A 27,495-nucleotide genomic window follows, 5' to 3' on the forward strand; every position below is an offset into this window, starting at 1 on the left:
CAAAGTTCTTCCTTTAAATCAGAAGCAGGTAACTGCTTAACTGCATAAAACACCAAATCAGAAGAAAACTCTATTAAGACATCAAGTAACTAAAATACATAAAATACCAAATACGGCCCCCTTTGATGATTTTAAATAAGGTGGTTCAGGTTTTTCTCTCTCTTTGCTTGTTTGGGAGGGTTACCATTTAAGGATAAGCGTTTCAAGTTCAACGTATTTATTAGGTTCCCAACCTCAATTCTGAAGTCTTATTTTTCATGTGAGTCACCTTCCTTTATGGTCCAGTGTGGCAATAAGTTTTCTTATATCACATCAATGGGAGTTTTCAAACACTCTTAAAGGGAAAAGAGGCATGTGTTGTGGTGGTCCTTCCCATCCCTCCACTGGGAATGTCACTTCCCATGCCATGATTGCAACCGCTGCGACCCCACCCACAACTGCACCCCAAAGCTGTGCTGGCTTGGACTCCTCCTCCGTCTCAGTGAAGATGATCTTGCCTGAGGACTCTGAGCCCCTTTTCACCGCAGCAAGAACTTCAAATGAGGAGAGGGGATGTGACTGGTGCCCATTAAGGTGGCCTGTGTTCACTGCACAGCAGCTGCATGGCTCCCACCAGCAGAAATTACCCCATCAGTGAGGTTAGGTGTCACTCCTGAAGGAAGCCCTAATTCCAAATGAGCCTTGTTTACAAGATATAATATAGAGAGGCCTTCTCCTAACATCTAAGTGACCTTCCCCCACAAAGAAGCCAGTCTAGGAGACCACCCACAAGTAACAATGCTACCATGACTGACAACAAGGGACACCTAAGCTTGTAGCACCTTGACTACCCTTAGGGATGGTAAACCTTTACTCTTCAAGGCTGTAATTCATCCTGCTAACAATTCAGTAATTTAAGATCAAATCTTGGGAGCGAGGTGGTATGAGCAAGGTGGATACTATAGATTTTCATCAACCACCAAGAGCATGGCCATGGAATAATGACCAATTTTGCCTGGTTCACAAACTGGTTCCAAAACTGACTGCAGAGAAACAAAAGTATTCTGAGCAAAACAGCGTGTTTAGACTAAGATCTACAATTTATTGGGCAAATCTGCAAAGCACTGTGCATCACATACATTATCACAACTGTTTCTCATGGAAGCCCTATGAGGTAGGTATTGCATCCAGATCTTAGAGAGATACAATAGTTTCAGAAAAACAAGCTGTCTGCTCATGATCACACTGCTAGCAAGAAGCCAAGCCATAGTATGATCCTAGTCTGTCTCACACACCAGGACGAACTAACAGATAAAACTTATCTCCATGTATGAGAGAGAAGAGAAGCAGAAACACTTCATTTTATAATCACATGTAGTATCAGTGTCCTCACTGTCTGAGAAAAGGTGTCTCTAAATCACCTGCCAGTTTATTGATTCTACTAATATGTCCCCAGACATGGCATTATCAGTAGAAGCTGGGCGACAAGCATTCTAAAACAGAACACACACTGAAATGGGGCTTTACCTATATTTAGTGCAAATTTCAGTTTTAGGATGTTAGCTTATGGCTACACCCTGCATAGATACGTATAACAAATAACATTAGGTTCAAGGCTACCATTGTAACAGCAAAAGGCAGGAAACAACCTAGCTATTCACCAGTAATGGGTTACACAAATAATGGCATATTCATTCAATAGAAGCTTATGCAGCCAAAAAAGCAAAGATACCTTGTTCCTTACATACTGATATGAACTGGGGGGGGGGGGGGGGGGAGGCTGGGGGGAGGTCTATGTATAATTTATCATCATTTGTGTAAAAGAGCCCATGCACACGTGTTTAGGCACAGAATCGGTTTCAAAGTATGCAGTAAACTGGGGGCAGTGCCTGCCTCCAGGAGGAGGAGCTAGGAGCTAGAGGTTAGAGAGGCCCTTCATTTTAAATCACTCTTGTATCTTGACCCACGGGAAAAAGTGATGTATTCAACATTTTTGTTTCATTTTTTAAAAATGGGCTAATTATACATTTGACAAATTCCAATAATTTCTGAATGCAGCAAAAAAACCCCAAAAAGTTTTCTTGTGAGAATCACTATTAAGTTATAATGTAAATATATCTTTTAAGGTGAAAAGGCATAACATTTCCTTCATAGGCAACTTGTCATTTGTCCATCACGTAAAGTCAAATGCACCTATACTTAAAATAAGTATGACTCTTTTGAGGAAGAAGAGCCAGATCAAATACAACTTTAAGGAAAAACATGCGTACTAGACTATGAAGTTTACTGAGGACAAAGGCCATTATTTTACATATTTTTTAATTCCCCAGTTCCTGATGGAGTTCTCAGAATATAGTTTCTCAGTTGATGACTAGCAAATTGATTTACTGGTTAAATTAGCAACTAGACAGTTATATATGTCAGTTATACTGAGAACAGTATAAAATAAATGGATAATTCACCAGAAACTGGCTTCTGATTTAATTTTAATGACCTTGAAACAACATAATTTAGTACCAAATACTTAAACACCCATTATAATTAACCTGTGAAATCAGCACTATTTATATCTGATCAGCTATACAAAACTCATCGATTTTTCTTTTGAAAAAGGCAGTAGAAATCCCAAAGAATAAGGGAGAGACTACTAATTAAAGCTCACGTTTACTAATCTAGCACCATAATTCCAGTCTTAGGACCTCCCAGGCAGCTGGAAGGAGGAAGGGAGGAAGTGAGGATGCTGGAAAAGTAAGGACAGTTCTTAACTTGTGGCCCCATTTCCATTTGTGCTCGAAGCAACACAAGGTCTGGCAAAGGCTGAGACTGGAGATAAGACTGAAGCTTTGGTTCTGCTGTAACGGAGGCCCTGGAGAAGAGCAGAGTCAGGATTTCCTGGAGGCAGTGCTGGAGTTGGCCTCATGAACTAGGGGGTTTCTTCTTGGCATCCAAGTCCTTTTTAATGTCTTCAAATTTTTTAACCAGGTTTGGTATCTTTAAAAAGAAAAGAGATTATTATAATTTTGCATCTAACTAATTAATATTCTTTGACTTTTCTTCCTCCAAAGATAAATGGTGGTTGTGAGAGTTTTTATTTTCCTCTGAAAGAGACCTGCTAAATAGTGGTGCTTTTAACCCCCTGACTGCAACAGAAGGATCTCAGAAGTTGACAGTTAAAAGTATGCTCCCTCCCTGGAAGCCAGACCCTGACTTTGACCATTATAGACCCACTGAGACCCCCAATCCAGTGCTAAGTAAAAGTGGTACATACAAACAACAAATGTGATACAGATTGATAAAGCACTGGCCTAGAACACAGTGTGACTCCAGTGAAGGTTAACAGAGGGAATTCTCTTTGACACACTAAAAGCTTCACTGTAAAACAAAAGTTCACATCACGGTTCCCTTCCTTGTCTCTTTAAAACAGTCATTACCTTTCCAGAATCCCCATTCACGGGCAGTTTTGCCACCTGGTTTTCAACTTCCCCATTTATAAAGTAAGGCTAATACAATGCCTCACATCACAAAAGTCTGTCCCCCCTTGAATGTGCTGCACTATTTAGACTCACCTCCAAAATTCTCAGTCATCTCTACTCCTGAGTAGGGAGACTGAAAAGATTATCCAATTAATCTTTAAATTCTCACTGATCACATGATGTGCCACAGAACTGTAAGAATCTAACTTAATATTACTCTGGGCTAAGAAATACAGCCCAGTACCACTGAGACCATCTAAAGTGAGGGGATTTTGCCCTCTTGTGGTGATATGGAGGACAGATGCTTAGATCTTTCTACAAAATTCAGAACTTTTCCCTCAGATCTATGGAGCTCATCTACGCTGGAAGGCTCACCTTACTTCAACAAAGACAAATCACTACAAATCAGTTACAAGTGAATATGGTCACTTACGTCATAATTCTGAGCCAGATACACTCCAACCAGGTTGCCAAAAGTAAATCCAAGCTGAAAGAACAGAACAAGAGGAGTTACACTGGATGCTGAGTTCAGGGCCATCTGGTACCAAACCATAGAGACACAATTCTCCTAAGGAGTTCAGGATAGTCAGAAAACCAGAAGGTGTGGTCTAGGGCTGGACGGCGCACAGTATGAAATTCGCATCTTGCTTCTATAAAATAAACAGCCATATCCTCCCAAAAGGTTAGAGCGAATACACCAGAAGAATAAATGGGAGCACTAAACAGATCTACCCTAGTCTCCCTCTCCCCTCAGAAGCCCCATAAACGTTTGCCTTACTGAGAGTTCTAGAAACCCAAGTCAAAGTTCTGCTTTTTCTTGTTAAAAGCTGCAACTGTTTTTCTTTTTTAGGTTATGAGTATTGTTATTCCTCACGATATCAAATAAAAAGTATTCAATTTTTTAAAAGTGTTCAGTTAAATCATAGGATCTTAGAAAAATGAAGGAACTTTCACAGTTCAATGTTTGCATATTTCAAAAACATGAGGCGCAGGAGAGTGAAGTGACTTGTCAGGGTTACTCACAGCGAGAACACAGGACAACCTAAATTAGACACACACATACACACTCAAAAACTAAAATGCACGATGAGAGAAAAGAAAAGGGCATACCACCAAGAGAGCACAGGGCTTGGCGTTCTGCCACAGTGGAGTCTAATGGGCAGGGCGCTTAGGACTTCAGGGAACACAGGGCCTCTGACCAGCTCTTAGTGACAAGAGAGAAAGGCATGAGTTTTAGAGAACTATAAATGTTTATCCCACTGGGTGACTGTTCTCCTGAACAAAACTGCTTCGTGAACATTTAAAGCACTGCCTTCACAGCCAACACTCATTAAGCTTCGAGTTTTAGTGATGATCTATGTCCCTGGGGTCCTCCCCCAATAATTAATCAATTCCCACCTAATTTCTAATTTCATAAATTCAAACTGGCATCTGATTTTTTTTCCATCATTTTCTTTCATCAGTGTTGTTCCTATTCAACACACAGCAGAGGTTAACCTAGAAAAACAAAGTGTGGCACTTAAGGTCATCAGTCATACCTGGAGAGGTTCAACCTTGTCTTCAGGTGGAGAGGCACATGGGAATAGAATACAGCAGGGTTCTTACTAAACTTCAAGCTTACTAAACTTTAAACGCCAAAAGCATAATTTAAATTGGTTTGTTAGTAAAGTAAGAGGCATAAGAGAGGCTATAATCTCTAACCATAGACTACTTTATGATCATTTAATTAATCAGACACATTTTGTGAAATAATATTTTTATCAAGGGGGCACTAAGAAGCAAAAAGATTTTTTTTTCACCCCTATTGGTTGAAACCAGGTAGACAGAGGTTTTCCAAATACAGAGAGAGTATTAAATTTGCTAAAAGAGGAGGGGTAGGGGGGGAAATCAACTAAGAATGTTAGCTCTGACAGCAAAGAAGAAGAACATGGGTTTAAAAAGTTTTCAAAAAAAAATAGAGTTTTGGTTTTACCATTACCTAACTGTACCTATAGGCAAGACAATTAACCTCTTTGGAGCTTTGCTGATTTGAATTTCCCAATTTACAAAAACGTTAAACTAGCCCTAGCCAGTTTGCTCAGTGGTTAGAGCATCGGCCCACAGAGTGAAGCGTCCCAGGTTCAATTCCAGCCAAGGGCACATACCTAGGTTGCAGGCTCAATCCCCGGCCCTGGTCAGGGCCCATGCGGGAGGCAGCCAACTGATGTGTCTCTCTCACATCGATGTCCCCCCTCCCTCTGTCCCCCTTCCACACTCTCTGAAAAGTAATGGAAAAAAATATATCCTCAAGTGAGGTTTAAAAACAAACAAAAAATGTTAAACTAACAATGTTCCTTCCAGCTCCAACATTCTAGGATTTCTGGCTATTACCATGGTTTCTCAAGATAGATATGATATATCTAATGTGGCTTCATTTTGGCAACTTCATCAGACATCAGGGTACATAAAAATATAGCAGTTATTTAAAAACACAAAATAAAACAAAAACCATAAGTTTTTGGGGCCTCTTAAGTCACATTCAATTCCAGTTTCAGAATACTGACAGGCCTACCAATGGGATGCTGTAAAATTAAAATCAAAACATACTAAGATAAATGTTGCACATTAAGAGAAATATTGGGGAAAATGCAGGAGTCCAAAAAGCATTCACGTATTGTTCATGGAACAATCCATAGGCAACTTTAAACAAAAAATTTTTTAAAATCTAAATAAATAAGAATCTGAAAAAGTAAAATCTAAATCTGAAAAATGGCGACTCATTAGTCTGAGAAGTTAGCCTGGAGCCAGAAAGTTTTGAATGAGTCTGAAACTTCTCTGAAGGCCAAGAATGCTTCACATCTTCCAGGCCAAGACAAGGAAGCCTAATCAATAGTCCATGCAGATGCCTAGATGCTAAATCCATGGTCCCCTGCCACGTCACAGGGCCCCCCATAGTTTTCCCGACAGAGAAGGCAGCAAGCAAACGTGAATAGATTGTTTTTCTTCTTAAAAATCAATGAAGATCAATGGAATGGAATCGAGGGTCCAGGAATCAATCTTACATTTATGGTTAACAGATTTTCCACAAGGGTGTTAAGACATTCAGTGGTTTCAAAAATGATGCTGAGACAACTGGGTATCCGCATGCAGAAGAGTGAAGTCGGACCCCACTTCACATCATATTCAAAATTTAACTGAAAATGGATTAAAGACCTAAATATAAGAGCAAAAACTATAAATAAATATCTTAGGATAAAACACAGCAGTAAACCTTCATGGCCTTGGGGGTAGGCAATGTTTCCTCAGATCTGCCACAAAAGCACAAGCGACAAAGTAAATTGATAAATTGGACTCATCAAAATTAAATATGTTTGTGTTTCAAAGAATACCATCAAGAAAGTGAAAAGACAACCCACAGAATGGAATGAAATATTTGCAAATCATATATCTGACAAGGGACTTGTATACAGAATATAAGGAATTCTTATGACTAAATGGTAAAAAGAAAAGTAACCCAATTTAAAAATGGGCAAAGGATTTGAATAAAATTTCTCCAAGGAAATATGACATACAAATCAATCAATGGCATCAAGCAAGTGAAAAGATGCTCAACACCGTTAGTCATTAAGGAGACGCAAATCAGACCACATGGGGAGCCACGCCATATCCACTCGGTGACTCTCACTTGAAGAGATGAGGGAGTATGGGCAAGAATGTGGAGAGATGAACCACCATACAGTGCCGGTGGAAATGTAAAATGGCGCAGCCACTCAGGAAAACAGTCTGGCAATTCAGAGTCACCACACGATGTTGTAATTACACTTCAGGGCATATACCCAAGAGAACTGAAACACACCCACACAGAAACCTGTACACGAATGTTCACAGCAAGATTATTCATAATAGCCAAAAGGTGGAAACAACCCAAATGTCCATCAACTGGTGAATGGATTAACAACACGTGGTATATTCATATAATGTAATATTAATCAGCCATAAGTGGAAAAAAGTACTGATTCATACTACAACATCAACATGGATGAACCTTAAAAACATGCTAAGTGAAGGGCAGTCAGAAAAGACCAGGTATCATATGATTCCATTTAAAGGAAATGTCCCAAAAGTCACATCCATAGACACACAAAATAAGTTAGCGGCTGTCCAGGGTTGGCAGTAAGGAGGGGAATTAGAAATGAATGATAATCGGTAAATATTAGATATAAAATTAGATAGTGGTGATGGTTGCACAACTCTGGGAACATCTTAAAAACCACTGATCATACACTTTAAATGTGTGAATTCTAAGATGTAAATTACATCTCAAAACTATAGAGAAATCAGTAAGATTTGGTAAAATATCAGCTATATGGGATAAAACTGGGGAAATCAAAAGCAACTGCAAGGTTTCCAAGTTGGATAAATGTTTTAGAAGAACGGAGACATCAAAGTGAAAAAATGAGGCCCACTCAGAAAAACGGCTGGCTTTCGTTTATGAGAGCTCCAGGGAAACCTATGCACTTCTTACATATGGACTTGTGAGCAGGTTAGTCACAACACTGTATATATTAACATAAAAAAGCACCAAGTCAAAAGGAAGAAAGCCAACTCCAAAGCAATCTGACCTCTGATCATGTGCTGTCCAACCCCTGCCCCAATCAAAAAGTTACGTGTGTGTAAATCAGCAAGTAAAACTCCATATATTTTTTTTAATATCTATTGATTTCAGAGAGAGGAAGGGAGAGGGAGAGAGAGACAGAAACATCAATGATGAGAGAGTCATTGATCGGCTGCCTCCTATACTCCCCCAACTGGGGATCCAGGCGCAAACCCAGCATGTGCCCTGACCAGGAATCCAATCTCGATCTCCTGGATCCTAGGTAGATGCTCAACCACTGAGCCACACCCAGCAGGGCTAAAACTCCATTTTTTATCTTGGGACGGCTCCTGGCAATAACCCAGAGTGTGAACATACCTGATAGATCTGAAATATGACTCATCAAATTACATTTTCAAAAAGTACACGCCTAGGCCGGTCGGGCGTGGCTCAGAGGTTGAGTGTCGACCTAGAATCCAGGCGATCGTGGTTCTATTCCAGGTCAGGGCACATGCCCGGGTTGCGGGTTCGATCAATGACTCTCTCATCATTGATGTTTCTATCTCTCTCTCCCTCTCCTTTCCTCTCTCTGAAATCAATAAAGATATATTAAAAAAAAAAAAAAATACACGCCTAAACCAAGTTATGACAGAATCTAAACCATCTTATGTTTACTGATGACAGTTTAAGAATATAAAAAAAAAAAAAAATCTCATTTCTCTTAGCAAATGTAGCTACAACTAGCATTTAAAAGGATAACTTGAAAAAGTTTTATAGTATCAGGTGAGAAAAGCTACACAATGACAAGAAAACCAAAAGTACACATTATCTAACAACAAAGAGAAGTTGATCATTTTATTTCTCAATTTTAGTCTCAGCCACAGAAGACCTCTTCATTCCAAGGAGGCAGGGGAAAAAAATCACCCTTTTTTGTGCCTTAGTCTTTACTTAAGATGTTAGTGTGTAGAACATTAGCAGTGTGTTTATCAACTGCTTCAAATAATAATAAAACCCACATTCTGTACATTAAAACAAAAAGCTGCTAAGGGTATAACCTGTATCCCTTCTACCACAACCACAGAGAAGCACATTTTAAGATGTAAGCTAGGTTTTTTATTCAATAATTTTCCTTAGATAATTAAGACGGGGGCAAAAAGCTGTTAATTCTTTACTGAGCCAATAAATTAATAGGGACATTTGTGAAAAAGTTGGCCAGCAACACTCCAGAAAGAGGCGCATCAGGCAGAACTGGTTTGCCTTCTTGAAGAAGTCGATTCAAAGGCCTTATGAAAATCTGAGAGCAGTCATCAGGCAAAGAGGGATATCTAATTAAATAAGTAAAATCAGTCACAAAGTACTGAATAAGTTCCACTGCTAGGGAAATCCAAGTAAAGGTAAGTAGCTTCTTCCCATGGAACGTATGACCTATTCCAGGAAGACAAGACTAAATTACAAGAAGATGCACATCACCAAATGATGGTCTGAATGGGCCACCCAGTTTAAGTGCTTTGTGTTAAAAATCTAGTGTAATTCATATTAATGTATTATAAGAGAAAAATCCTATGACCACGGGTGGGGAAAGAGCATGGTAAAGTCAACAGCCTACCACAATAAATACTCTTAAACTAGAACTAGAACAGAGTTTCCTTAATCTGTTAGAAAATATCAGAACACAAGCATGCCACTAAAACCTGAGAAGTATTTCCACTACAAGGAGAAACAAAGTGGGCTATCCACTCTTACTACTCCTGGAAGCCCCAGCTCGAGGAGGGGAGGGAAATAAAAGTTGGGAAGGAACACATAACTGTCATCTTTGCCCTCACTGGAGATACGACTGTTCCACAGTATTGCCTTCCCTGATTCACTTTCAAGTGAATCTACAGACAAGCTCCTGGAGCTAAAAGATAGGCAAGATTGCTAGATACAGTATCAATACAACAAAATTATTAGCATTTCCGTACATCAGCAACAACTAATGTGAAAATGTAATTTTAAAATGAATGCCACTCACAACAACAAAACTCAAAAGTATCTAGAAATAAGTATAACAAACCAGGGGCAAGACTATTACTTAGATTTAAAAAAATGATGAAAGACACATACATGCTAAATAAATTGAGAGATGGATCAGAACAGTGTACATAGATTTCAGAAACTTAGTCATAAAGAAGGTTCATGAAAAAGGCTGGGAGCTGGAACGTTAAGAGAACTGGGGAAGGGAGAAAGGATAAAGGTAAAAAAAAACCACACGGGAAGGTATGAGGGCAAGATGGCCCACAGGCTGGTAAGCACTGGTAGGTTTAGCCTCGCCAACCTAACACGGAGGATGCATGCCGACGGGCAGTGGGAAGGGAAAATAGGGCCAGATTAGCGAACCTTGAAAATCAAGTAAAAGTGGTTACAATTTGATGTGGAAGGACACAGGGGTCACTGACAGTTTCTGAGCATATGAACAAAGCCATAAACTCTGATGATCACTGGCAGCTGCGAGAGAGGACAGACCAAGGGCATCAAGGGAAACACACAGAACTAGAGGCAACAGCCTCGTTCTTTCTGCGGCTGATCAGACCATAACAGGAGTGGCATGTTTTAAAAAGAATCTACAACTAGAATAGTCAGAGAAGGGTAACCAGCATGAACCTGAAATCATAAAAAAAATGGGTGAAAGAAACAGGAATGTTTACCCTAAAGAAAAGACTGATGGGGCAGGTGCCGGAGAGTAAGAAGTACCAAAATAATGCTCTTCAAATATGCAAAGGGTTGTCATGTAGATGAGCACTGCTCTTTAACATCAAGGAGTAGAACCACGTAAGGAGACCTTGACCAAAAATGAAAGCGATTACCTGTGGAAATAGTGAGCCTGCTGTAACTGGAGGTGACCAACAGTAAGCTGGATGCCCTCTTCATGCGGAGACTGAAGCATCAGCATGTTAGCTGGACTGGAGAACCTAAAATAACTCTCCCAACTCAAAACCTACATTTCTACACCAGCTAGGCTAGTGTTGCTAGTTCAAAGGTGGAGTAAAAAAGACCTGCTCTACGAACTTGGCAGTGGGAACACGACAACTTTCATAAGGTGAGTTATGAAGACTCCATGGCTTAAAACAACAGCTACATCGACTGAGTTCTTACTATGTGCAAGGTAGCACTCTGACTCAGGAACGAACCTGTGCTCTTCACAGCCTTACAAAGCAGGTACAATCATTGGCCAGTTTACACTGGGGAAACCTGTAACTTCCCCAAGATTACATAGCAGGTAAATATATGTGCCAGGCATAGCAGCTGGATGATATGGAGAACGAAGGAGGGAAATAAATAAAAGATTATGTCAACATTTCAAATTTTAGAAAGCCAGGCCCAGGGAATAAAGAAAGAAGTTGGGTGTGGTCTGCAGGGTGGGGAAGGGGTGATGGGTCCAGGCATGCTGAGTCTGAGACAGAGGATATGACAAGAGATGTTCTGTAGACAGCTGACGACAGGGAACTGGAACTCAGAGGAAAGGATTCAAGGCAGTTTTGGAAGCTGTCAGCACACAGGTGAAGGTGACAAGGAACACACCCCCAAGGGTGGGTTTGAGAGAAGAGCAGTCAGGGACGGAGCCTGGAGAAATACCCAGTAACCAGGAGAGAAAAGCAGCCAGTACAAACAGGCGAGATTAGACGGGCGTTTCCCAGCTGGTACTCCAAGACACCGCTGCCCTCCGCCCCTGGAGGGGCCGCACCAGAGCCCGTCACCTTCACTCTGTGCAGATTCCTCCATACAAATAAATCCCCGCGTGTTATAACGGGAAAGAATGTCAGAAAGTGCTGAGATGCAGGATCCAAAGGGCAACGGAGGAGTAAGAAGGAGGTGATTAGGAGTAACAGGGGCCACCGCTGAGGCAACCAACGCAACACATGGCCCAGGAACAGTGCGACGGGCAGGGTGCTCAAAGCCCCAGCAGCGCCATCACGTCACACTTCTCCTCAAAACCTTCAAGTTTCCTTACAACACCGGGCTAACCTACACTGCAATCGAGGACGCCACTGCAGTAACGGGGGAAAGCAGCAGCAGGTCTCAGGAACAAGGTCTCGAGATTGCGACGACGGGCAAGTATTTTCATCCAAGGAGGAACCAACGATTTACAAGCAACACAATCCGGTGCAGTGCGTTCCAACAGTGTCCCAGAAAACAACTGCAGGACACATCCCGGAGGGTTCCAAACGTGTGATGGCAGTGCCCCTGTCTGACTTGTGACTGTCCCGTCACTGCCAAAACTCCCTCCGCTCGCCTACACTCCTGAGGGTGAAGCATTTCCCATTTCTGAGGGTAAAGCATTTCCCATTTCTGAGGGTAAACCATTTCCCATTTCTGAGACACTGAAGCAGAATCAGACGCTCTGTCAAGGAGAAATCGAACACATCTGGGTCCTCCCTGAGCGCCTCTGTCTTCAGTACTTCAATGTGCCAACTCGTTTTTAATCCTCACGACAAAGCCTGGAGGCAGGTTTCCACTTTCAGACGTGGAAACTGAAGCACAGTGTATTTAACTAAACCGCCCGAGTTCCCACAGCTTAAAAACGATGGAGCTGGGGTTCAAACCCCGGGGGCCTGACCTCACAAGCCCGGGGACACGGCGGCTGGGTGACAGGCTAACAGCTGGAGGAGAGCCGGGGAGATCTGCTCCTTCAACACCAGCGATTTATAAACAAAACGGCTGAAAGCGGAGAGAAGGGGTCGCCCGGACAGGGGCGGGAAGTCACGCAGCCGCTTCTCCCGCCAGGCGCCCGGGAGGTGGGGCGCAGGGCCCTGCCCGGCGCTCGGGCGTCTCTCCCCAGAGGACGCGGAGAACTCTGCATCCTCAGAGCTGTCACACCCCTGTTTACACCCCGCACACGGCTACTGCAGAATAAACCGAGCGGGCTCCCCGCCGGGGCCTTGGGGGGCCGGGTGCGCCGGTCCGTCCTCCGGCCCGCCCCGGGCTCCACACGGACGGGCGCCCGGCCCGAGGCCCCGTGAGGCCCCGTGAGGCCCCGTGAGGCCCCGTGAGGCCCCGTGAGGCCGCCCGAGGCGCTTCCAGGCCGAGGCGCGGCCCTGAGCCGGGCAGTCCAGGTCAGGGACGCCCCCTCCTTGCGGCCCGGAGAATTAAACAATCAATTGCCGGCTCCAACAGGGCGGGGGGGGGGGGTTCGCCCCCGCCCGGTTTCCATTAGCCGCCTGGGAGACTCGGCAAAAGCTGCCAGGAGGCGGGAGGCGCCCCGGTTTCGGTGGCCCCACAACTGGGGGAAGGAAGACTCTCACTCGGAAATCTGGGGGACGAGACCCCTGAAGCACACCGAGCTTCGCCAGAAAAACCCGTTTTTAACCGAAATAAAGGGCCCCGAGAAAGAATCTTGCTCACTCGTGGTCACGCTCGTGTCCCTCCCCCCCCCCCAAAAAAAATACGAGCACCCGGGGGAAACCGCTTGCAGACCGGGGCCTGCGACGGCCGCACCCCCGGCGCCCGCGCCCGCGGGGGGCGCACCGAGCGGCGCGCTCCCGGCCTCCCGCCGCTCAGGGCCGCCCGCCAGCAGGGCTCCGGGGCGGGACGCGGCGCGTGTCCCCGTCGGGCCGGAGGGCGGCCACGAAAAGCCCCAAGGGACCCACAAGCTGTGACGCGAGGGTGACACACGGCGCGCAGGGCACGGCACACGGCGCGTGGCTCTCAAAATGCGGGCTCAGGCGCCCCGAAGTCCTCGGGGCTGGAGCGGCACAGAAAAGACGCTGGACAAGGGCTGAGGAGAGGAAGACACAAAGCGCCGCGGCCAGGCCCGCCGGCCCGGGAGGGCCGCACCCCACGCCCCAGGCCGGCCCGGCGGCGTCCGGAGCCCCCGAGGGCCCTGAGCCAACCCCCGGCCCGCTTCTCCGCAGCCCCACTCACCACGAACTGGAGCATGATGTCGGCGGAGACGGCCCGAAGGGTGGTGGCAGCTCCGTGGGCCGTTCCTCAGCTGCGTCCCTCGGGACGAGGGGCGGGACCGCCGTCGGCTTCCGGGTCACCGCACGCCCCGCCCTCTTCGCGTCACTTCACCCGGAAGCCCATACGGGCGCCCGGGCTCCCCCTGGCGGAGCTCCTCGGAATTACCGCCTGAATTTGCTGACCGGCGAGAAGGCCAGAGGGCAGTGAGTCCCAAGACCCGAGCAGGGCTGGACCGCTTTGAACATCGGGAACCCGAGGCCCCAGCCCCACTATCCCGTTCTGTAAAGCGGGGTCGGGGTCCCGGAATCTGTACTGTTACCAGCACCCCAGCGATTCTGATGCACAGCCAGGCGTAGGTCTTTCTGGCCTGGAAGGGCTGCAAGAGGCAGAGGCTCCCAGCCCCAGGGGCAAAGCGGAATCACCTGAGGAGCTTTGCAGCGCAGTCTGCCCAGGCCCCATGCGAATCTGGAAGGGGAGGGGGCTGCATTTTTCAGAAGTTCCACCAGTACGTAACCTTTGGAGCCTGGCACAGCTGGGCCCAATTCGTGAGGACCACGCTCTTCCAGGCAGCCGTGAACAAGGTCCTTAATAAGCTCCTTGAGGTTTGCTTTCCATCTCTGTAAATGGGGCGACCAGCAGCTCCCTTGAATTGTTGCAAGGATCAAATAGACACAATGGGAGGGGTCAGAAACTGCTCCTCATGTCTGGTGTGGACAGTGAGCTGTGGGAGGTCCCCGCCCTCCCGGGTCCACAGGGAGCTACCCTGTCACACTGTCACACTGTGGGCCACCCCCTGCTCCTGGTCTTCAGGTCCCTGGACAACCTCCATCAACACACACACTTACAAAGCAGCACACCCTTTTCTCCTTGCATTCAGCCTTCTGAAGTCTCCCTTATCTGCTATAGTAAGTAGAGCTTTGGTTCCAGACAGTAATGACTAAATATGAGCTTTACCCTTATGGAGTGTATTCTAGAGACAAAGTGGACCATGATGGACACAGGAAAGCGACCGGGAATTTCAGCATTTTTCTCTCCATTTCTGCTTTTCTCCGCACATCTGCTTCATTGTTCTCTTTGCCTTCGGGTTTCTCCTGCTTTCTGGACTATGGCCACTGGAACACTTATTTGAGCTAACATTAATACGTGGTCCACCCAACAGAAAAACCGGATCGCTCCTTCCTTACCATTTGCAAATTCCTGGGGAAAGAATGCAGATTGGTCGCCCAGGCTGGGAGGGCCAGTTGGTGGGAGCATCGTCTTGTACATCAAAAGGTTGAGGGTTCGCGACCTCCAGTCAGGGTACGTACGGGAGGCAAACGATCGATGTTTCCCTGTCCCTCTCTCTCCCTCTCTCAACATATCCTGGAATGTGGATTTAAAAACAAACAAGGCTGACTGGTCAAGCTGGTGTGAGATGCTCCCAAGTCGACTTTAACTAGAACAGGCAGGATCTCTTTGAACTCAAGTAGCTGTCTCAAGGGACAGGGTGCTGGTAGATGGCTATAACATACTCTACTTTCCAACATGTCAAGGGTAAAACTTGACTCAGTTAAGTCCAGACTACAGCTTCTCAAACTTGAATGTGCAGTCAAATCACCTGGAGATCTCATTAAACTGCAGATTCCAATTCAGGGTATCTGAGTTGGGCCCTGACATCATGCACTTCTACTAAGCTCACAAGTTATGCAGCTACTGGCAGTCTCTGGACCATGTTTTGAATTGCAAGACACCAGACTGTGAGCTGCGTGTGGGTAAGGACCTCATCTCCTCGGTCCATGACTTCATCCCCAGTGCCCAGCAAGTGCCTGGCACAACCTCTGAACACAATAAATATTTATTGAAGTTCTTTGCATAAAACCTATTTCCTTCGTATGGATAAAGCCTTAAATGAAGCCTGACTTTTCTGCTAAGGTCTTTCAAAGGCTTCTCTCCCTCAACCACAAGGCATGGACAAGAAAGGCAGAATTCTTTTGCTACTTTGAGATGTTTTACTTAAATGTCCTAATATAAAAACACCTCCTTTAAGATTCATGTTTCCCCCTTACTCTTTCACAATGTCTTAATCTATTGACTTCCTAGGCAGTCCCCTCATTCCCTTTCAGCCCCAAGCTATCGTAATCATGGGTGCCTTCAAAGGCCATAGACACTTGTACTTTCCAGAATCTAGTAGTGACCTTCATCCTCACTCCACATCAGCAATCCACTACCATGTTCGTAATGCACACTTTTCATCTCCTGGACCAGTGAAGTACTAATTCCCAAATTGTACATCCTACCCTACAAACTCTGTGACCTTAGCCAGGTCTCCAGTCTCTCATCTGTCCCATATTCTCATAAGCTATGAGCTCCCTTCTGACTTCACTCTTTTCCATCTGATCTAAACCCCAAGGGACTAGAACTTCAATCAAGGTACATTAGCCTCAATTCCCTTACCCACTGGTCTTCTGTGAGACTTTCCTTGACTTTTTGAGACCTTTTGAGAATACTATTCTATTGAGGAGCATGGCTATAAGTTTATTATCCACTCTGCCCCATGGAGTAGCCCGAAATACCACAGAAGTGTAATATAGGTACAAAAAGAGAAAAAAATGTGAGACACATAGATTAGCTGCCTCCTGCACTTGCCCTGACCAGGGCCAGGATCAAGCCTGCAACCAAGGTATGTGCCCTTGGCCGGAATCAAACCCAGGACCCTTCAGTCCACAGGCCGACACTACACAAACCGGCCAGGGCTACTGATCATTTTCTAGGCAAAATTTCAAAAGACTAACCATATATTTGTCTTGTTTGTTTTTTAAAAAAGTGTTTATTTTTTACTAGTGAGGATGAAATCAGGCAAAGAAGTTTACAGAAAAAAATGTCCATATATAAAGAAAGAAATAGCAAAATACTTTTTGGTCATAATTTAGAGATAAACTAATCTATAAAAAGGAGACAGTTTTCCCCAGTTCATCTCTTCCCTAGAAGAGTGTAACGAGCATGGCTCTCAGTTCCGTGATATCCTCAGTAGGCCTCGGATACGTCTGACAAGAGCTTGTATGAAACAATAGCGAGATCGAACTTTTGAATATAATCCTTCAATGTCCAGAAGTTTCTTTTGTAGTGATTCTCCAAAAGTGTTGATGGCATCAGCCTGAAGCTAGAGGTAACACAGAGAACATTTCATTAGTAAAACTGCAGTCTCAAATATTTGTTTCATTCTGTCTTCCAACTTAAAATACCTTTGCATCTTTATAATGTTGGTCCTTTCTCATGTACCAAATTAAAAAAACTATCACATTTTCCACCCTAGAATTTATTTGTACTGTTTTTCCCCTTTCTTTTCTTGTATAAATGTGTAAAATTTAAAATCTGCTTTAAATAACAACTACTCATGCTGCTGTTGACGTGTGGACATATGCGCAAAAACATTTCCTGAAGGGCCGTGGAAGAAGTTATTAAGAGTTGATGCCTTTGGAGAAAGAAACGAAGGATACACTAGAAAGAACTTTTACTTCATTTTACAATTTAAAAAACAAACAAACGTGCATGTTTTCCCTTAGGAAAATATATAAATGAGGGAAGGGAATCTGTTATACACTTTAAACCTTAGATATATTTTAGAATGCCTATGTAGTTCCAGATGGATTTTTTTGGTACTACACTGAAAAGCTAAAATCAAGTACAAAATTATGTAAACCTACCTGCTTTCGACTTTGCATTAAAATTAAAGCAGTGAGATTATTTATTAATCCTGCATTTCTTCTAACTTTATAACAGACCAGTCTAATGAAACAGTCATTAATTCCACATCTATTTATTAAACACCTCTGGAAGATCTGTTCTCTAGCTAATTCTGCACATGGCCTCATTTAACATCACACTAAAAAAAAATTACTGTTATAAAGTCACTAAGAGGCAAATGTAGTCCGGAAAAGTGTGGGTCTGAGAAATGCTGCAACTGTGCCCCTCTTTCCTTCAGCTTTAAGAAAGGCAGTGACCATAGGGGTTTAGGGGAAAGCAGAGGCTTTATTAAATCGTGGCCAAGGACATCTATTTTAGCAGATCTAGCTGTAATTCATTTTCCCTAATATCACAAACCCTGATAACTGCTTTGCTCCTAAGACTTTGCATTTGTTTCATATAAGGTTTTCATTTTAATTGTTTTTGGAATGCTCTTCACTCAATTCCAACACTACTGATCAAGGAGCTACTAAGTACATAATACCGTATACAGTCGTGTGCCACATAATGACGTTTCAGTCAACGTCAGACTGCGTGACAGTGGTCCCAAAAGATTACAATGAAACTGAAAGCTTCCTATCACCTAATGACTTGGTTGCCATCATTAATAGAGGAATGTTGCCCTGGCCAGTGTGGCTCAGTGGTTAGTGTCAGCTGGTGCACCAAAGGGTCGCAGTTTCGCTTCTCAGTCAAGGGCATATACCTGGGTTGGGGATTCCCTCTCCATCCCTGGGGACACGTGAGGGAGGCAGCCAGCAGCATCCAGTCGATGTGTCTCTCTCACATCAATGTTCCTCTCTCTCATCCCCTCCCTCCCTCCCTCCCTCCTTTCCACTCGCTCTGAAAAGCAATGGGAAAATATCCTCAGGTGAGGATTAAAATATATATAGAAGAGAGAGGAATGTTTGTGGTGCATTATCTGCTTACAAGCAAATCTCTGATGAAAAAAGAAACAAACCAAAAGCCACTGTAGACAAATTTCTGAAAAGGACACTTTCTCATGAAGAGCCTCAGGCAGGTCCTTCGGGGAAATGCAGAAGAGGCACGGTTACCACAGGAGATGACACACCATGTGTGTCACTGTCCACGAAGACCTTCTAGTGGAACAAGATGTAATGACCCTGACCCTGTGGAGGCCTAGGCTAATGTGTGTGCTTGTGTCTTAGTCTTTAACAAAAAGTTTAAAAATAAATAAATAAATAGGAAAAGCATGAAGCTTATGAAGAAGGGTATAAAAATGTTTTTGTGCAGCTATACAATGGGTGTGGTGTTTTAAACTAAGTATTATTACAAAGGAGTCAAAAAGTTTTTTTAAAAATTAAAGAGTTTATAAAGTAAAAACATTACAATAAGCTAAGGTTAATTTATTATTGAAGAAAAAAGTTATTAAATTTAGTGTAGCCTAAGTGCGCAGTGCTTATAAAGTCTATGGTAGTGTAGAGCAGTGTCCCAGCCTTCACACTCACTCACCACCCGGTCGCCGACTCACCCACAGCAACTCCCAGTCCTGCAAGTTCCCCACATAGGTGCTCTATTTTTATCTTTTATACCGTATTTTTACTGTACCTTTTCTATACTTAGATATGTTTAGCTACACAAATACCATTGGGTTAAAACTGCCTTCCGTGTTCAGTACAGTAACATGCTGGCTGTACTGGTCCAGTAGCCACAGGCTACACCATACAGCTTAGGCGTGTAGTCGGCTACACCACCTGGGTTTGTGTGAGTGCACGCTGTGACGCTGGCACAACCACAAAGGCGCTTAACGACATACTTCTAAAAAATGTATCCCCGTCGTTAAGCCACACATGACCTGTATAACATTATACTCTACTACAGTTAAATTTTTAATGGCTACTCACAATCTCTTCATTAAATTATTTTCTGAAAAATTAAGTGCTCAGTGACACTTTATGCCTAAAAATTCTACAGAGTTACTAAAAATAAAATTAGAGGAGTTTCCAGATCATAATGACTACCAATTACTGAACTCTTACTGGGTTCCACGTACCACCCTAGGAGTCTCACATATGAAACCTCAGTTAATTCTGACTAAATTCTCTGAGGTTGAACTATCATTCCCGTTTTTTCGATGAGGACATGGAGGCTCAGAAGTTAAGTAAGTTGTTCCAAGTCAATAGCTGTTAGGTGGCCATGTCAGAATTCAAATCGGGTCTTTGTATACATCCTGAAAATGAGCTTGCTAACATACTAGACTTTTCCTTTTTCCTTTCAGAAATGAAAAAAGCATATGAGAATAGAGCCTTACCTGGTCTATGTCATGTTGGCTCACTATCGTCAGTCCACTTCTAAAATCCATATTGGCTTCTGAAGCAAAGGCATCTAGAAACAAAAGACACACTCTAACCACCTCTGCAAGTTTATGTCTAAGAACCTGGAGATGATGAACCACAGTATCATGGAAAACACGGCTTAAGACAGAACCTTATTTCAACTTTCAGTGAATGGAAGCCCCTGGAAGCATTTCAATGGTCTAGGCCAAGGTTCGAAAGCTTGTCTTCTGTTTTTTCCCCCATGGGACCCATTCAATACATGCTTATCAGTCACAGAGGCTCATTCCAGCAACAAGAAGCCTGGCCTCGGCTGACCCACTTCCACCCTTCTGGACAATTACTTGGGACCAGGGGACTCTGGAGCTGGGTCACCCCTTAACTGAAAGAAGTTGAGGAGCAACTGAGGAGCAGCCTCTAAGATGCTCTTATGCTCTGCACCATTTCCCATGGCTAAAAGTAAAATACAAAATAAAGCTATGTCTAATACTTAAGTAGCTCTCAATTATCCAATCCACTTAGTAACCTAGACATGTAAAAAAATAAATTAAAATGTAACTAGTTTCTCAAGGCACTAAAATCCAAAGGCATTTGTGGTTCATTAATTTGCAGAATAAAGTTTACCTTGTAGCCTTCTGCTTTTTAACAAGGTCCTGGAGGCAAACAAGGAATCTTGAGAATCCGTGGGCGTGCAATGTAACAAGTAGTACTCCAGATGGCGCCAAAGAATAAATAGGCAGGTCTCTACGATGACTAGAGGAGAGCTCAGGTAAAGGAAAACAATCTCAGCACACGTTCTTTACCAGCCAGTTTCTAAGGAGGAGAAAAACGGAGAGTCTGCACCACCTAGCGATGTGCCCACGGCCTTAGTGAACAGCCAGGGGTAAGGCTCCACGGAAGGTGTCTCCCCAGAAAGCAGCAAGGTGTGCTGAGGAGGCGGGGACCATGGGGAGCTGGGCCAGCGCAGGCTCCAGTGTCCTTGTCTCCTGTCCAGGCAGAAGGTGTCTGTATACATCATTAGGACTACTAGCTACTCTAAAAGAAAAAATACTTTGATTTGGAAATATATCAGGTATTTGCTGGGGGGAAAATGAACAATAATTACATCCTTTCCATACGGTTTTGATGCCCAAATAATGTGACAATAAGTAAACAGTTCCTACATTTGCAGGTTCTCTTGAAGGCCACATTCCAGTCCCACTGCGGTTTCATTAAGGATACAAGAACAAAGGGAAAGCAGTTTAGCTCGATTGTTGATCAGCTTCACCAAACGCCTTCTCGCTAGAACATATTTCTGGGCGGTGGAGATTTTATCAACACCAGCAGGCATCACAGACTGACACAGCTGAGAAAAAGAAACAAATGCAGTATTAAGAGTGACACAAACTGTAACAAAAATTAATGAAAATGTACTATAAGCAGGTGGCTTGTGATAAGCACTGTGAAAAACATTCAAGTAAATTTAATCATCCTGGCAGACAAGGGTCATTATCTAGTTAGGAAGCCAGTAACTTAAAAAAAGAAAATGGAGCAAATTACAAATGGTCATCTGTTGCTTTTTGACAAAGTCCTGTCCCTGAAACAGACATTTCCAATCAACCCTGAATTTCTTGGCAAATTACGACAGAAAATAGCAGGCTTTTCCAGCAGCAGGTGTACAATGCCATTCAGCATTTTTGTAACAGCTGTCACGCATCTTCTGAAGAAAATGCAGACTTCTAGAGCATAAAAAACATAGATCACCAACCAGAACCTCCCCCGTCACCTCTATCTGGCAGACCTGTAAGCTCACGGTTCAGTTAAAATCCAGACACTGGGTCTGACAGAGGGCGTGCTGAAGTAGGGCCGGTGGGAGGTCATGTGCTTTATTGTGAAGCTACGGTTCCTCTTGCGAGTATTAGCATTGCCCATAAGCTACACCTGACGGGGAAGGGCTGCCAGATGTAAACCGCACAATTTCAGGGACTACCTGAACCCAGTGAGTAACTCCTGCCTCAATCTGGACTTGCTAGCTGTGGGTCTGGGTATTTGAACTGCCGGTGCCTGTTTCCTCATCTGAGAAATGAGAAGAGCAACAACTTCTGCCTCATGTATTCAGATAGAACTTGTAAGCACCTCGTAAACACTCAATAAACGTTCCCTACGATGATCAGGAGAGTGGCAAGAGGGAGCAGGCGTTGACTGCTCTGAAGATGACATAGTTTTTTCGGAGAGTTAGCGCAAACCACGAATGGCAACACCCAGGCCGCCACAGGATGCCAGGAAGCTGCAGCCCAGCCAAGAGATGCCTTGCAGTTCAACTGTGCCAAATGGGAAAGATGGCAGGCTACTCAGGGAGCAAGCCTGGCAACTTGGCATCTTCAGCCACAGTAACTGCCAGGGAATGACTCTGGGTCACCAAGAGCAGGCAGACACGTCTGATACATCCCCCGCCTGAAAATTTTAGTCAACAGCCTCTGAAGATGCTGAAGGCACAGACACATCTTACCTGAGGGACTGCATCTACTGAATAAGCACCTGTGGCAGAAGCCTGTCTCACAACACAGATGGCAGCGTATAAACAGCCTTATTCAAAGGCCGGCCGCCATTCTACCAACGGCAGGTGGTTTCCTTGAAAAGGTGCGACTTCACCCTTTCATTCAAGTCTCCATGCATATGAGGCGTGGTGCTAAGGTGCGGGACTCTCCCCAAGCCACACAGAGGAATCATTTTAATTCCTTTGTCTCCCTGCACATGTCATCTTTATTCACAGGTCTGACATCAGCACCCTGGTCCCTATTAGTGAAGTCAGTGGCTTCACAGCCCATTATAAGATTCGTACCTCTTTTATCTCATCTGGTGGAAGTTGCTCTACATTCTGTAGCTTGTTGACACTCCGTCGATGACTGTCATAGTAGCTGAAGAAATCATTAGTGCTCTGTTTCAGCAGGTAGACAATAATGCCCAAGCCAGGCAGGCGCCAATATGGAACTACTGGAGCTGGGGTATCTAACAGGGTTGATGATAAAAAACAATGTTCTACTTACAAGCATTTTATATGAATTTCAAATTACCTGTTTTATAACAAGGGATGCCCAGGAAGTTAAGGGCATGTAAACTACTATTAAAACCAACCCAAGACTACTCTTAAATACCACTGACAGTTCAAAGGAGCAGCTAGGAGTACTGTAAGCACATAATCAGGGATGAGCATAAAGCTGAAGACCTTGAGAGAGTAAGAAAATTTGACTAATGGACACAGATAGATCTGACCTTTATTGGATGAACTCTGTTATAAACCTTTACACCATTCTCCCCACTCCACCCCTCCCCCTATGTGCACCCCCCACCACCACCCATATACACAAGCTTGGAGGTTCCTGTCCCCCGGTGAATAATTCCTGCCTCGCCCTACTGCTCTAGTTGCCTGGATTCATTTCCAGTCTGCATCCTTCTGGTTGCTGAACTCCCAGCTCAAAGTCATCTTCCAAAAAGAGAAGGGAAACACCAACTAAAATACATCATTGGATTTGAACTTTAACAAGTCTTTTACCATAGTAACTCCATTTGGGTAGCAAAACAAAACGAAACGATCTGCCTTTTACTTGACTACCTTCTGATGAAGGTAACAGGAACTGAGGTGTCAGAGATGCCGCCTGCTGAGGGAAGAGCTAGAGCAACAGCACTGCTGCTCTACAGACAGCCTGTGGGTGGCAAACCGCACTTTCCTCTATGATGAGGGATTTCTCGAGAAACCTTAGTAACTTCAAGTTCAGTATGGAGATAATCGTCGTTTAATGCCCCTAATTGCCATGAATACCAAAGGAGAGATCTGTATCTGCTTCCTTCACTACCACCTCCCTTAGCTTTGCTCCAAAGCTAGGTCTCATAGGTCTTCGTGTGAAGGGGAAGAGAGAGAACAGTCCCTTTGTCAGGGATGCTGCCACCGACCAGGATATCCCAGAATCATCTGACCTGCCAGGTTTCCCGTTCCAGTCTTCAGCGGAGGTGTGGCAGTCTTTACAATACAAGTCATCTCTACAGAGCCTCCTCCCGGTGAACTTATGTACCCTGGTCCCCAGATGACAGGTGTGTGATATCTCTCCTGGCAGGAAGATATCCACAGAGGACGGTCCGGTCTAATGCTGAGATTACTCCATTGCATCTCAGGAGTTCTCACACACTAACATGCTCAAGTCTAGAAAACATTAGTGTTCAGAGGCTAACAGACGTAGACATCAGGTGAGGATGGCTCACAGAAAATTTCACTACAGAAACAGATCCCACAGGAAAGATCTTGAGGTCTAGGCAGCAGAGGCGCTACAGGGGAGGGTCCCTGGGTCACAAGTATTGTAAATAAACTAAATGACGAAACAGTAACAAAAGCAAGAATGAAAGTAACAACAGCTAACACTCAGGTAATTCTAAGTGCCAGACACTGTTCTAAAGCACTTCACAAAGCCCGGCCAGTTGAGGCTCAGGGGCTAAGCATCGACCTAGGATCTAGAAGATCGCAGTTCAATTCCCTGTCAGGGCACATGCCTGAGCTGTGGGCTCCATCCCCAATCAGGGGCGTCCAGGAGGCAGCCGATCAATGAGTCTCTCATCTTTGATGTTTCTCTCTCTCTCTTCCTCTCCCTTCCTCTCTCTGAGATCAATAAAGATATATTTAAAAATAAAGCACTTCACGTATAGTAACACATTCAATCCTTACAATAATTCATTGGAGCAGATTTGTCTACTACCCTTTTATAAAGAAACCAGGGCATGAAGAGGGTAAATGATTTTTCTGAAATCATGCAAATAGTCACTTGTAGAACTGGGATGCAAATCCAGGCAGTTCATCACCAGCCTGTGTTCTTAACCAGTAGGTTCAACGGCGTCTCTATAACTCAGTGTTCTCGGACCTACCACACACCTGTCCACTCTGTGTCTAGAACTGGCAGAGGAAAATATGGTTTTTAACTCTTTAAAAAGCCTGAGGGAGAATAAAGATCAATTTATAAGGCTTTATAGAGTTCATCTTTAAGTATTAAAGATCGAAGAATTATAATAGTTTGTGAAAGATTGGCTCAAATGACAATACACTAAGTGAAGTTTTAATAATTATTACTGATCGTTATTAGCATATGACTAATGTTTTTGAAGAATATATGACAAAATTCCGATTTGGTCTGAAAATCTCATGTTTGAGTTAAATTTGTTTTTAAAGTGTTAGATTGAAGGGGGAAGAGCAGGATTGCCCTCTTGAAGCAGAGTCTCCATCCAGACCTACAAGATTTATACAGATTCATATTCATTCACAAATTGCCAGAGGGAGAGGGGAGAGATACGGTTAAATGTCACTGCTGGGTGATATGCAAACCACTGTTCTGAATGAGGGATTTGGAGTAGGACTGCCAATCATTCCAAAGTGAAAGCGATCTTTTACCTTTCACCTCTGCTGAACCACCCAGTGAGTGCAGGCCGGGATCAGTATTGCCCCAAAGTGGGACTCTTCCCAGGGTGGCACCTTTTAATTCTAGCGATCTTCCTGGAAGCAAACTTTCTGAATATAGGACAAAACTAGAACTATGTAGAACTAATTTGCTTAAGTCATATTGTTTTATATCTCCAGTCTAAATGATTTAATACTACTTCCTCAATATCTTTAAGACATATTCTTACCTAAGTAAGACTACTCTCCAAAAGAATCAGTGAATAAAAGGTGTCTTTAAGTAAAAGTATCTAATTAGATATGAAGGACTTCTGTTTCCAAATATGACAAGCTAAAGTCATACCAGACAACAGGTAGAAGACCAACAAGCAATACAGAAACAACTACCTGGCGCTACCAGAGTGAACAGAAGCAGAGAGACACTGGTAGGGAGTGCAGTGTACAATTTAAAATTACCCAGCATACGAACAACTAAGAAAATGGAAGACACTCTCAAGAGACAAGAAAACCAATCAAGTCTAATCTCAGGTGACCCAGATGTTGGAAATTAGGGAATGAGGGTTTCAAAGTAGCTGTTCTGACTATCCTAACCAAGAGAAAACAACATATGCTCATAATCAATAAAATCCATAGGAGATCTCAGTAGAGAAAATATAAATGATATTAAAAAACACACACAAAACAAATGAAAATTCTAGGAATAAAAAAGACCATTTCTGAAATAAAAACTCAAGAGCCAGATGGGGCTGACTGAGGAAAAGATAAGTGAACTAGAAGAGAGATCAGTTGAAAAGATTTAAGGGAAAGAACAAAAAAAAGGCCGAGGGAAACACCGACGCGTCACAGGGACTGATTACAGGGTCCCAAACAGTCTAATACATGTTTGGAGAGAACGAGGCTGTCACATTTTCATATTTCTCACTCAGCTAGCTTACCCTGCAATCCTAGTTCCTTCCTTTAGGATCTCAAGTACTATTCGAAACTATACTCTGGCCAGAAGACTCTTCTAGATTTATCCTCAGAAAATCTAGAACTTCTCTCTTCTCTCAAGCTCCCAGCCTATCCACAGGTCTGAAAACAGTACCGCCTCGCCACTCCTTCTTAAAGTTGCTCTAAAGTTTCCCACTGTTACTCATAAAGAAGACACCACGTCTTACTGGAGCTGATTAGAGCCTGTCACAATCATAACAACCTAGTTCTTCAGATACAGAGAGAGAGAGAGGAGCCTCACCTTGCCGGGGCCCATCTCTGTTAACGGTTTCCGACAGGCTCGGGGTGAAGAGGCACACGGCGTGCTGAAGGGTGGGGGAGCTCTGCAACATGAGGGACTGGCAGTATTCCATGACATTGGCACAAATCTACAATGGAAGGGCAGTGACAAAAATATCAGCTCCCAGATGCTCTAACATCATGGAAATACCAACCTGAAGAACAAAGTTCTGATCAATTTGTAAAATTACAACAAAGTTATAAATCAATTTGTAAAACTGCTCAAATGTTACCTTTATCAAATATTTCTAAACACATAAAAATCTTAAACAACAGGTATACAACTTCGCTCCTCTTACCTGCTGCATCGCCAGTTCGATCTCATCTTTCTTCATCACTCTGTCTCCCTCCACATTATCATCTTGAAATTTAAACTGACGGAGCCTGTCAGAGCCACCAAAGCGACTCAGTAGTCCCAAGCATTGGCGCTAAAAAAGAAAAGACATTTTGTTCATATCTAGCTAAACACTAAAATTAGCAACCTCTCTTTCTTGAGGGATATAAAAAAGAAATACTCAGTGGGGAGTAGAATTACTCTTTAAAGTGTCTGATTTCTTATTGCAGTATGTGTCAACTGGAACTAATGATACCAGTTACATTATTTAATCGACAGTTTAAAACTTTGTACATAAAAATGCTGATGGCAACATTTACTTCTGGAAACTTGAAAAACAGTACATGAAAAAAGGGTTGGTTAAGAAAATCACTGTATCAAAAACAATGGGCTATAAACTCTAGTACATAAATATAATTATTCTGCAGCCCATAAAAAGTGAAGATGGTCAAAGCAGGCCAGGAGGCTCCCAGAAAGACTGGGATAAAATATCTAATTGA

General features: G+C 43.6%; 2 protein-coding genes across 4 annotated transcripts in view; both read right to left on the bottom strand.

The window, feature by feature from the left end:
* On the bottom strand, window positions 1-14,029 carry STMP1 (short transmembrane mitochondrial protein 1). Its single transcript, XM_087821000.1, has 3 exons — window positions 13,924-14,029; window positions 3,886-3,939; window positions 1-2,970 (listed from the first exon to the last, which is right to left on the bottom strand). The coding sequence occupies exons 1-3, from the start codon at window positions 13,936-13,938 to the stop codon at window positions 2,896-2,898; spliced, it is 144 nt and encodes a 47-aa protein (XP_087677126.1). The 5' UTR covers window positions 13,939-14,029; the 3' UTR covers window positions 1-2,895.
* Window positions 14,030-16,737: 2,708 nt separating this feature from the next.
* Window positions 16,738-27,495, bottom strand: part of NUP205 (nucleoporin 205) — a 64,492-nt gene continuing 53,734 nt past the window's right edge. For all 3 annotated transcript variants that reach the window (XM_087821003.1, XM_087821001.1, XM_087821002.1), the window contains exons 37-43: window positions 26,961-27,089; window positions 26,624-26,750; window positions 22,798-22,964; window positions 21,198-21,321; window positions 20,601-20,729; window positions 19,955-20,028; window positions 16,738-17,101 (exon numbers count right to left, since the gene is read on the bottom strand). In XM_087821003.1, coding sequence (XP_087677129.1) covers window positions 16,949-17,101; window positions 19,955-20,028; window positions 20,601-20,729; window positions 21,198-21,321; window positions 22,798-22,964; window positions 26,624-26,750; window positions 26,961-27,089 — 903 coding nt within the window. In that variant the 3' untranslated portion in view covers window positions 16,738-16,948. The remainder of the gene's footprint in view (window positions 17,102-19,954; window positions 20,029-20,600; window positions 20,730-21,197; window positions 21,322-22,797; window positions 22,965-26,623; window positions 26,751-26,960; window positions 27,090-27,495) is intronic.

The sequence above is a fragment of the Miniopterus natalensis genome, chromosome 10 (genome assembly GCF_054644295.1).
Source record: "Miniopterus natalensis isolate mMinNat1 chromosome 10, mMinNat1.hap1, whole genome shotgun sequence".
NCBI classification, from domain to species: domain Eukaryota; kingdom Metazoa; phylum Chordata; class Mammalia; order Chiroptera; family Miniopteridae; genus Miniopterus; species Miniopterus natalensis.